The 12,195-nt window shown below is 36.6% G+C and overlaps 1 protein-coding gene across 17 annotated transcripts in view; it reads right to left on the reverse strand.

Moving 5' to 3' along the window:
* Positions 1–302: 302 nt before the first annotated feature.
* N4BP2 (NEDD4 binding protein 2) overlaps positions 303–12,195 on the reverse strand; it is a 42,800-nt gene continuing 30,907 nt past the window's right edge. For 16 of the 17 annotated variants that reach the window (XM_064511259.1, XM_064511258.1, XM_064511257.1 and 13 more), the window contains 6 exons: positions 11,149–11,267; positions 9,658–9,796; positions 9,373–9,561; positions 6,991–7,159; positions 5,947–6,070; positions 303–5,147 (listed from right to left, as the gene is read on the reverse strand). In XM_064511259.1, the coding sequence (XP_064367329.1) occupies positions 5,102–5,147; positions 5,947–6,070; positions 6,991–7,159; positions 9,373–9,561; positions 9,658–9,796; positions 11,149–11,267 (786 nt within the window). In that variant the 3' untranslated portion in view covers positions 303–5,101. Of the gene's footprint in view, positions 5,148–5,946; positions 6,071–6,990; positions 7,160–9,372; positions 9,586–9,657; positions 9,797–11,148; positions 11,268–12,195 lie in introns of those variants that run through there. The other variant, XM_064511261.1, reaches the window with a different exon arrangement.

Genomic DNA, 12,195 nt, shown 5'->3' on the forward strand with positions numbered 1-12,195 from the left:
TGTATCTCTGCCCTCACTCTGCCACAGAGTGAGCTGCTCCTGAGCAGCTTCTCGTCAGCAACTTCGGACAAAAAAATTCTGAAACCATGACCCTCATTTTCAGTAACATGAGCATTCAGCTCCCACTCGCGTCACTTAAAATCAGGCCACAAATCTGTTCCTTTTTACACCTGCAGATGGTTGCTTTATCTCTCTACAGATGGTATCCTGAAGTCAAGACAAGTAGCTTTCATGCAGAACTCCAAGACAAAATTTGATACAAGCTGAAAAGTAGTCTTCCAAGGAAAGACAGAAGGCTATACTTGTGGTAAAATTCCTTTATTAAACTAGATTCAGTAAATTCCTTTTGACATTAGAAATTCTAAATGCAAATTACAAAATTGTATTCCAGTAAAAAAATGAAAGTTATAGTGAACAGCAAAATTACAACTTTATACAAATAAAAAATCATTTTTCATTTTAATTTAAAAATAGACATTGATATTCTCCAAGGTACTGGTCCTAACAGCTTTTACAACTGGTAGCTACAATACTGTGTTTTTTCACATGCATATTCACATACATAGTCATTTAATACTCAGCACTGTTTATTTAGCTGAAACAGCACAAACAGCTAGGTTTTGGGTTTAATTTTTTTTAATGAGAAAGTAATCGGGAATTGTGGCAAGTCAAAGAACTCTTCTTTTTCAGTGTTCATACTCTGTCCTCTCTTCATCTTTGCAAATAGGGCAATATTATTCTGAAGTGTGAACTGCATTTGAAAATAAAAGCATCAGTAATGTAAAGTCTATGTATAATTTATCATAGTACATTTATGATGACCTTTCTTTGCTATTACCAATGAGATTATTCTCTTATCTACCCACTATATTCTGTGGCAAGAGCAAATAGCAACTTGGTTAAATTTCAGGTCTTCAGGTAAAACCTTATGTAGAATACATGTTCTGTGGAGCACGCAAAGAGCTCCCCTGACCTTATGCTTACTCATTACAATGATGTTCTTACAAGGTTAGACACTGGCATCTGCACATTGTCTGAATGGGGATTCCCAAGTCACAATGGTTTCTGATAGCCACAGAAAACGCCAACTACACTTTGCCTGAGATGTCCTTGAACAGGCCAAGAAAAACACTAAGTTTAAAAGAAATCAAACCACATACTATTATAGTAAGACCTCAAAATATTAAAGTATTATTTAAAGTATCTTAAAATCTTTTAAAATCACTTTTTGCCTCACTACTTTCATAATCAATGGAAATAAGGATATATACAAAAAAATTAACACACACATCTCTTTGGAGAATAACTTTTTACCATTGCACCTGTGGGTTGTTTTGTTTTTGCAGTTGTTTATTCAACTGTAGGGCTACTGATCAATGCATTAGACGCTCTTAGGGAAAAAAAATGATAATCTTAGTAATTTAAAAATTGGACTGAATATTAAAATGTATTTTTTTAAAAAACCAAAAGTCACATATTAGAGGCTACCAGCCATCACAACCACATGCTGTTGAAGAATAAAATAAGAAGTGGTACACAAGAACAGATATCAAGAGTCACATATTATTTCAGAGTGCTGGTGTCAATACTGCTATGTGCTCTTTTCAATTAAAAGTACAAGAAAATATGGAATTTACATGATACCTCAGAATTCTCATTAACTGCAAAAGACATCAGAAAGGCTGTAAGTTCTAAAATGTGATATAAATTCAAACAACATTTTCAAACAATTATATTTGAAACAGTTCATCCCACTACACATTATAAATAGAGCCAAAAGAAGTATAAAAATTCCAGTGTTTTTTCTGGACAGTTTGGCAATTAGTTCAAGGCTTGGAGATTCTTAATAATAAAAACCTACTTGCTCTCCGTGACCTGATCTGCTCCATCCTGTATCCAGCTCAGCAAAATTTTAAGCACACACTTGAAGTCCTATTGAAGAAAATGGCTGAGCTCACCATACTTTCTCTGAATGGGAACTGCAGTGCCTCATCCTGAGTTGCTGAAGCTGATGGAAGTTCTGCCTTTAATTTCAACAAAGGCAGGGCTGGTTCTGCCTGTATTATGATTTTAAACCATAATCCTTCATCTAAATTCAGCCTGTAATCAAGCAATTTATAACTGCTCAATTTAGCAAATGCAACGCTTACTAATAAATCTATAACCACGGATTCAGAGCACCTTAGTGAATGCAAACATGTGCCCCAAAGGACAACAGAGGGAGGGAGGCAGGCAGGCAGAGAAAAACTAATTGATCTTAAGCTACATATTCTTCCACTGACTTTGACAGATGGAAGAAAACTCTCACAGTAAGGGATGGAGCTGAGGTTTTTGCCCTCAACATTTTTTATGCATTTATGCAAACAAACAGGGCTGAAGAGAGGAAATAATATGAGGGTGGGAATCTGAAGCTCAGTGGGAAAAGCGTCTTCTCTAAGAGCCCTAGTCCCTGTTTCAGAGACTGCTTATGCAGTTTGCATTCTTTAATCTCCTTAATCCCTTAATCTTGCATTTTTAGCTGCCAGTGGCAGTTTCGAAAGAGGCTCAGAAAGTGCCATCTTCAAAAACACCCCTGAGCCCACTGGTTAGGGCATTTTCTGCAGAAGGAAGAGTCAAGTGCAACCATCCTCCCCCTCCTATGTCAGAAGAGGGTAAAAAGCTGTTTCTCACCTCCAGGGTAAGCACATCAGCAACTAGGTTACAATGAACAGATGGGCAAGACAATTTTTTCTACTTGTCTTTTGAACTGAAATCTAAGCTGTTTTTGTCCATGTGAGGCATGATCTGAACATGCTGAGTGAATCAGTCCCCCTTGCTGAACAAGCAGAAGTGTAGACACTTCCCTGCTCACAGGTGCATCACGGTAGTGCTCAGGTACCCAACAGCTCAACATGCGACACTTCCGAGCGTATATGGGGAACGCTGCTGATCCAGTCATCCAGGCCAACCACTATGCACAATGGGACTATGCACAGTGTGCTTTAAGTAGGTGCCCCCAGAGAGCTGCACATCCATTCATTACAGAAAGCAGCACTCAGGAATATCTGTTCAGGAACAGAGGGACTGTCCAAAACAAAGATCCTAGCCCCGTTTAGGCTATTCTAGCATCAGCAATCCAGGACAGCAGATAGTGTCTGAATTGCTGTCTTGAGTCTAAATGCCTAAAGGACATCTCGGTCCATTTTAGGTACTGTCACAGAGGATGGAGCATGAGCTTTGCTACACAGGTCACCATGCAATGGCACAAACAGAGCTCTGCTAGCGCTGTTCGGGGAGCACAGTTCTTTCATATTTCAAACACTGCTTACCTGAGCAGCCCAGAAAGAAAGAAAAAGTGAAGGGACAGAATTTGGATGAATTAAGTACCCACAAAAAATATAAAACTTATTACAAAGGTTATTATTCTAGTAAGAGTCCCTTTGATTAAATATTATTCAAGCTATTCTTCCACTTGAAACCACTGTAGAAAGATAATTTTATCTGTTAAAGCATGACAAGCTCATTTTTAAGTCTACCGTACATTCCATTCACTGTGTATATATTACAGAAAATAAGGACATTCAGGAAACATCATGTCTTTCAGTTTGTCAGCAACTTATATGGATACATTTTCAAGGGAAGCCTATTTCTGTGCACAGCTTTTCTCACAGAAGTTCCTTGCTTATTACTACCTATTCACACAAATGGCAGGACTTGCACACATATATGGATTCATATGCAAATTCTGTGTGTATGTAGTTCCTGCATAAAATGTACTGAAAAAGTGGTTTAAAAATTAAAACCCCTCCCATTAATCCTCAACCTATTAATATTATTCCTAATACACAACTCATATCTGTTCTGAAAAACAAAGCCCTACATCAACAATTAAATGGTTTGTAGTAAAGAATTCTTATACCTTCCAATAGCCAAAGATATTATTAAAGTAGTAATGCATTCTAGAAGATAGTTCTATGAAAATAAATGTTCTGACTGCTTACTGGAAACACTTGCCAAAGTACAGGTATTTATATTAATTGCTTTTTTAAAATAATGTTTCCAGATGCTGATGTGACACCATCACCAACAGAATAACTTCTGCACTCCCAGATTGTCCAGTTAGACAGTTACTACTGTAGTATTAGCACTCATTTTGATGTTAAAAACACATTTAAAATGTCTTGCAGACAAACATCGTATTTTCTGCAAGGTAAGTACCAAATATAATACACACAGACTAAAAATGACATCACTAACAAACACCTGTAAAATGAAAAGGTACTCTTTTTACTCCATTTGAAAAGGGAATGGAAAAAAACTTTTCATCAAATACATGTTGAAAAAAATGGGGCATTTCCTGCAAAATTATAATGTTAGAGTATTAGCTATGTGTAAGTAGAGATGGAACTATAGTGTTATATTTTCCCTTTTAACGGATCACAGTAAGTCTGTAAAATTACTTAACACACAGCTAGTCTTAATACAGAGTCCTTTATATGCAACTTCCATGAATTTCAGGAAGTTTAGAATGGAATAAAGACAACAGAACTGGCCTATTCTATCACAAAATAACCCCCCAAAAAGACTACATCAGACTTTTGAAAGAAACCTAGGAGTATTTAGGAGTAAACTGTCACTGAATTTCAAATATCAGTAGTTGCCTAGTTCCTGCCTCCTCTGTGTCTTTTGAAGGGTTTAGCGCAAGGTTCCTAATCACAAGATAACTTCCTACAAGGTACTATGTTTTAAAAGCATAGAATCCAGAGCAATTAAGATGCATGAGGGTCAAGAGATTGTCATAGGCTGTGTATGCTGAGAAGACAGTTATATTTGAAACCTGTACCTTAATTTCCTTTTAAAACATTATATACTGCTCAGCAGAATTCTTATCTGCATTTCCGAGACTTCAAATCCTGTAAGTGTCATCTTTTTGCAGGAGATCCATTCCACATCAAAATTTTCTTGGAAACATACTGACAAAACCACTTACTGTAAACTGAAACAATTCCTAATAAAATATCGTCCTTTAAACAGATTACAAAATACTATTGTAGTAGTTTAAAAAGTTTTTAGCTGTAATCTGACACCTCAGTTTCTATCTTCCTTTTCTCTTCACAACCCTTCAATTCAGCATGACTTTCAGGCAGCCTGGTTGTATTTCGGTGAACCTGTGAAACAAGAAAAGATGAAGCTTCAACATGAAAGCTACGTGCAATGCCTTCTCCTTCAGCCCTCAACAAAAATACGGAAAGTGATATGGTTCTCAGTCAAATATGCATACATGTGAGAGTGGGGAAAATCATCATCATGTCCTCTGGATATGACAGTGAAAGAAGATTTTATAGGGTCTGGAGAGGTGAAGAGCTGTAAACAGAAGGACCTGAGAGGACAAGTTAAAAAAAGGTTGTTCAATATGGTTGGTTATAGTCATTCTGCTTCTATCTTTTCTTCCTCCCCCAAAGATATTTTCCCCCTTTTCTTCTGCAGAAAATGAGAGGGAAATGGGAAGAGAAATCTTTGCTATACTCATTCTGAGTCCCATCTTCACAGTCACCTTCATACTCCTGTAAAAGAAAGTGAGCAACACGCCGACACCAACCCAGCTTGCTACATTGCTCTTCCACACAAGAAGCCAAGAGCTAAAGCATATATTGCAGCCTAATAAAAAACAAAATTAACTTCTCACACTAAAGTTCACAACCTTGAATGGAAATGGATAATTAAACTATGTTTAGATTAGTTTGTTTTATTGTATTTTCATCTATCTCAGAAAAAGATTTAGTAAGTGCCCCTTATGAGATAGTTCTGTGTCATACAATTGCATCTCCACTGGACTTGCAAGATAGTAGACCTGGCTTAAATGGTTTTAGCAGGTAATTTAGCAGTACTCTAAAACAGACTTCAATTTTCAGTTAGTTAAGTGTGGGTTAAAAAAAGAAAGTATCAGTAACAAAAATCTATACTCACCTGAAGTTGTGGCTTGTGAGGTATCTGATAGCTGCTGGTTTGATGCGAGCAACTCCTCCCTGGCTATGGCTTCCTCTTCCCGTGATCACAGAGAGATATGGTTTACCACCAGTCTGCTGGTACTCTGTAACAGCAGGGATTGTAACGGTTAAAATTTTTTCTCTCTAGAGACTTGGCAGTCAGCATAACTTTTTGTGTTGTTTCATTTTTAAAGCTCCCACATTGAATTGTTTCTCTTTGACATGACAATGATTCTTCCTCCTCTCCCTGTGCTTCTTTTCATATAGGTTTGTCTTAGATATACCTTTTTTTCAGTATAGGTTAGAGCTTATTTCCTGAAGGTGTGCTTACATCAGGAGTCCTGGATATGGTGGTAGCGGCTCCCTGTTCAGTCCACTTACTCAGCACACCTTCAGGAAATTAAAACTCTAAAAAGCATTATATTACAGCTAAAGTATACAAATATCATTTTAGGAGTAGTACAAGATAATACAATTTAATAAGCTCTAACCTATATTGAAAAAAAGGTACATCTAAGACAAACCTATAAGAAAGTTACTGAAAGAGGGCTGTGTGCTTTCACGTAAAAGTTGAAGACTATGCAATCATTGTGGTTAGAATTCCAACATAATGATTTCTTTTTAAAGATTAAAAAAGTGAAACAATTCTGACAAAACAGTGCAAAGGTGACATGAATGCCTGCATTACTGATTCTTTTTAAAATGTCAGGAAGAAAGATCAGTAAGGGATAGGTCAAGTCTTCGATAAAAAATAGAGAATAAAACAGAAGGAAAAGGAAGATTTACAAAGAAGCACAGGGAGAGGAGAAAGAATCATTGTCATGTCAAAGAGAAACAATTCAATGTGGGAGCTTTAAAAATGAAACAACACAAAAAGCCAGTTGCTCTAATAAGTTACTCAATTACATTCTGACACACTGATACTGCCATACATAGTGATTTCTTGGAAATCAAGGAAATAGCATGATCAGGAAAATAGGGTGGGTTTGTGGACTTTTTGTTAAGAATTATTGGCTTATCTTACCTTCACTTTTTTCCTGCAGCACTCTGGACAACTGATTCACAGCTTCATCCACATGAAGACCATGCAGATCCAACACATTCATAGGCAGCAGGGAAGTATTTACTTTCTCAAAGATTTGCACAGCAGCAGCATGGTTGGCTTCTTTCATCTTCTGCTCATGAAGGCGACCCTTTATTCATAAGCACATCAACCATTACACTCTGAAACACAATCTAAGCTCCACACTGGTTGTTGAGATTCAAAACGACAGCACTGGCAGGGTGCTTTTAGATTTCACTGCTTCAAACTGTGAGCTATAATCACAACAGAACTTCGAAGAGGCTCAGTAAGACCCACTCACAAGGAAATTTCATGAATATTTTTCTTAAGAAACTACTCAAAGCTGACACAAAGAAATTATACAGAAATCCTCACAGAAAAAGCACAAACCATAAGATCCTTACAAAAACTAAAGAAAGTCATACTCCATGTTGATTTTCAAATTGTAATTACCCTAAAAAAAATTTACTTTTTGAAAATATTTCGCTAAAAATATAATGAAATCATGACAAAAAACTGACAAATAGCCCAGATGTTATGTTTGAGGTTCATTCTACTAACACATTCCCTTGGAATCAGACTAGCCAAGAAGGGCAAACACTTTCTTGATAAACGCCTAGTCTCTCTACTCATTTTTTGACAGATCTTTTATGATTGACAAGGTCAACATAGTCCCTATCAGAATTAGGCGTGAGGAGCAGTGCAGAGTTATTCACACTACACACTGTAGGAACACGAACAGTACCAACTATTTCCTATGAATTTGCAGCGACAGTACGCAAGAGACTGAAGCAAAGGATTATGTCTTTGAAGATCTGTAGGCACAGTTTGAAAAGAAAGGGAACACTTAGCTCTAGCTATTGGCCTGGCAAAGGCTCAAGTAAGAGAACAGAAGCGACAGTCTGTCTTATACTTTCTTAAAATGGATCATCTGAAGAGTATTCGCATCAAATCAGAGACATCATCCCCATAATTCTCACTTGCAAAGGATTACCAGGACAGACCTAGACCACCAAACAAAGATCAAAATATTTTTCATGAATAAAGATAATAGTTTGCCTTTTAATTACCTAAAAGAAAATATATTATAATTTCCAGAGTGTAAATGTCCTTAGGTCTAAGAACAAACAGCGAGACAGGACTTGAAATTATATTTCTATCCAAAAGTTATGCAGACCTCTGTTAAGGATCTCCCCAAACTTAAAGAACATACAGAGCAGGAATATAAAAGTCATCCACTAAAAAGACACAGATATTCAATGTTCCACACACGTATAGTAATAATCCAAATTTTCTAAATATTTTATACAATTAGCATGAAAGCTTTTTAAAGATAATAATCAAATTCAGGAGTGACTAATTTACTATCTTTTTGTTCTGTCATGATGCAATTCATAGTTTTTAAAAATTTCAATAAAAATTCACCTTTAATTCTATATATGCCATTATATCAGTGAAAAGCCTTTGTAGAGATCTGTAACAGAATTTTTAAGAGTGCTTTGAATGAAATATGAATGGAAACATCTTGTGTGTGAAGGCACCAGAAGAAACAACATACAGTAAGGGTTACAAGAATGGTTGGTATTCATAATCAAAAATATGATCAACAGCAATCAAACTACTACACACCAAGAAATGTCTACATCAAGACCAAAAGACTGGTGCTCCACAGCCAGAGCACAAAAGACTCATTAGCAGAAGACTTGCATTCCAGTGATGGAAGGACAGCAAAAAGTGTGGCATACCACACTATATTATGCTAACAGGAAGACAGACTGTAGCCATAAAGCTACCCAAAATGAGGAAACAAAGCCAACGGGCAGGAACTTTGCCCAAGACTTATGTAGGATGAAGAAAGTAAGATTTTGAGGGAAAAGATCAGATCATGATATCTGTTTGACTCCTGAGAAGTAAAAAAGACTCATCTAGAAATAGTCCTCTGTCACCAATCAAGAGGAACCCAAGAGACATAGGGAGTACTCAATAGCTGACGTTTCCTTTACTCCGTGTCATGTACAAGAGCACATGGACACAAATCTTGGTACTTTCAAGTATGGGGAAGCAAGAGTGGGATTGAAATGTACAAAAAAATGAGCATATGTGACTGAGCACTTAATTACCACATTTCCTGAGGTCTCACACAAAATTTGGTTACATTAGCTGCATCATTAGTAATGAAGATAAGTTTAACTATAAGGCGATTCTCCAATATAACCATATGCAGGGAACAGTAATTGAGGAAATCTATCAACTGTAGTAGGGAAAATTTTGTTCTGATCACTTCCAACTCAGTATTTAAGTATCTCTCTAAATTGAGAGGAGAAGCACAATATTTACATTTACCTGCTGTGCATAAAATGCTGCCACAGGTTTCATACCCATGCGATAGGCTTCCCCAGCCTTTTTCAAACATTCCTGTCTCCTCTGTTGGTGAAGAAAAGCTTCTGCTCTGAAATCATCATATTGTGGATAATCAAAGTCTTGGAATACCATTTCACTCAGAGCATCATCCTCTTCCTTACTTTTTTTTGCCTGTAGGAATTAGCAATGTTGAAGCTAAGTATGGATTGCAGAGTGCTTTCACTGACATGATTTTGGATACATTTGTAATTACTATCAAAAAAATACCTTCTTCTCCCGGTTCTTTGCAGCACTGCAGAAAGGAATGGTTTCATTTTGCTGAACACTTTCTTGAGCTATAACTGTTTTTACAGGATCTGCCTCCAGAACACAATTCAGAAACTGTTCGGTCTGTTCTAAAGAATAGCTGTAAAGGATAAGTAAAATCTGTAACTTTGCAAATACATTAATAGCTGCTACGTTTGTTAGAATACACGTTATGGACCTTTATATTGTTACAGAAAAAAACATCAATGCAAATAAAGCACTGGAACTGAATTTTCCATCTTATTTATCACAAAATATCTTGAAGACTCACTGTATTGCATTAGCGGCATCAACACACATGCAGTCTTGGTTGACAGAGGTGTGATTGAGCGGCACTTGACTATTACAAGGACACAGAAATACTAAAGTAAATTGTATCATACCTTAATCAGACAGATATCAGTTTAGAAGTAAACGCTGCTTTTTGTGCTGGATATATTATTTCATCTTAAACTCCCCGTGGCCAGGGTTAGATAGTACAAAATAGTCTAAAGCTAGCTCAGTTTTCTGAAAGAGTGGTGCAGGCAAACTCTTGTATTTCCAGTCAAGCTTTGTTATGAAATTTAATGCAATAAAAATAGGACATCAGTTGCCAGATTTCTAGTAAGTTCTCTTTTTTCTTTGTTCTTCATGCTGTTCAGTAAGCAGACAAGAAGAAATCTGATCCAAAGTAAAGACAGATTTGGGGAAAGGAAATTCTCTTCACTGTGAAGAGAAGTTAGCAGGTGAAAAACAAGAGGTGGTGAAATGCCTGAGCTGTAGAGATGGATAAAGAACATATTTTAGACATTCCACAAATAATGGTTTTAAAAACAACCTGGGCAAGCAGAAAGACTGACAAGAAAGCATGCAAACCCATATGAATAGAAAGACAAGCAACTTGTCAAGGATGAAAGAAGGAAGAGAAGTTTCTTTAAAAAAAAAAACTCTGTTCTTGTGAACTTGGATTTAAGAAGGCAGCCACAGACCCTAGTAATATAATGCAGAAAATAGAAATGGAAGAGATGAAGCAATGGCTCATTCCTTCAGAGCTACTGTATTAACCTTGAGAGTATTAGCAGCTAACATCAGGCCATGGTAGTTTTCCTCTTGGGCTGGATGTCCTTTGCTGTGAGCCTACCCACTGTTAGCATCCCCCACTAATTTCTCCCACTTCATCTTCACTGCAGCTCTAAAGCAAACAGATAGATCCACTGACAGTCAAAGACATTCTTCTCCTGATGAGAGAAACGGTCTACACCTCAAAGAAACAAGCGTATACATACAGTCTTTATATCTTTTCTGCTTTTTAAGATCAGCTAGCTTTGCCTTTAATTAGGTCTACAAAAAAGGGCTAGTTTGAAAAAAGCCATTCTTTTGCAATTTCATAACTCTTGATATTTAAGACAGTAAATGTGCACTATAGTGTGTTGCTGAGTACCACTTTTGCAAAGAACTTTAAAGATCTCTTACTTGTTGTCCTTGAAGACATCCATTAAGAAATTTTGATTGATGGTTGGAAACATCTCAAAAAGTTGCTTCTCCTTTAGCTTGGCAGCACAGTCTTTTCTTGCCATGGAAGGAACATGTTTCTATCCAGAAGACAAAGGAAGCAGTATTACATGCTCATGATTAGAACAAAATATATTAACAGTGCAGCCAATCTAATTACACTGTTATTTGCTACAATTTCAAGAAGTATCTACTCAATAGGTATGTACCCACACAGCAAGGACAAGTCAGTACCAGCCCACTATACTGACTTGATGAGAAGAAAAGAGGACAGACGAGTTGTTATACACTGCTGCAGGACTTTGCAGTCATTCGAAGCCACTGAGCTGGAGCTCCCTCATAACTCAGAGGAAGTAAAATGAGAAGGATTTTTAGAAGGTGTTTCAATTTTGGAGATCTGTTTTGGAGTTTTTGTTCAGGAAACAGTTTTGTTCTGGTGTAGGTTATTTGTAGCTATACTGTTATAAACATTCACATTTGTGAAGTCATGCTAAGTAGGCAACCTAATTATAGCCCAGAATAAATAGGACTGATCATTCCGATAAAGCCAAAACAAAGCCAAGCTCAATGAATTCAAACTGAAAATAAATCTGCGGTTATTGTAGTTATCAGTCAACCAGATACATGCAGTCCAAGGAAAGAATCCACAAGTCGTTCTTTTAAAGTACAAGCTAGTAACATCCAACTTTATATGTCAGTAAAAAGAGAGCTCCTCTTTATAAGACAGCTACTTATCAGAGACAATTACCAAAAATTAGAATTCATGTTATGAACTGTTATCCAGTAGAGGGCAATAATACGCACACACCAGCTAGAGTATGGAAACTACACAAAACACAAAATTAAGAAAAAATTGTAGAAAAAAATACTATTTGCTCAGAACTCAGTATAAAAAAAGTGATTGAGATGAACCTGAAAATCTTTTTTTAAATGTCTCATCTGTTAGGAATGTTATGGGTTCTCCTTAGAATAAGTGTCAAAAGCAATTCCTAAACAAACAGGGCACAG

The sequence above is a fragment of the Dromaius novaehollandiae genome, chromosome 4 (genome assembly GCF_036370855.1).
Source record: "Dromaius novaehollandiae isolate bDroNov1 chromosome 4, bDroNov1.hap1, whole genome shotgun sequence".
In the NCBI taxonomy this organism is placed as follows: domain Eukaryota; kingdom Metazoa; phylum Chordata; class Aves; order Casuariiformes; family Dromaiidae; genus Dromaius; species Dromaius novaehollandiae.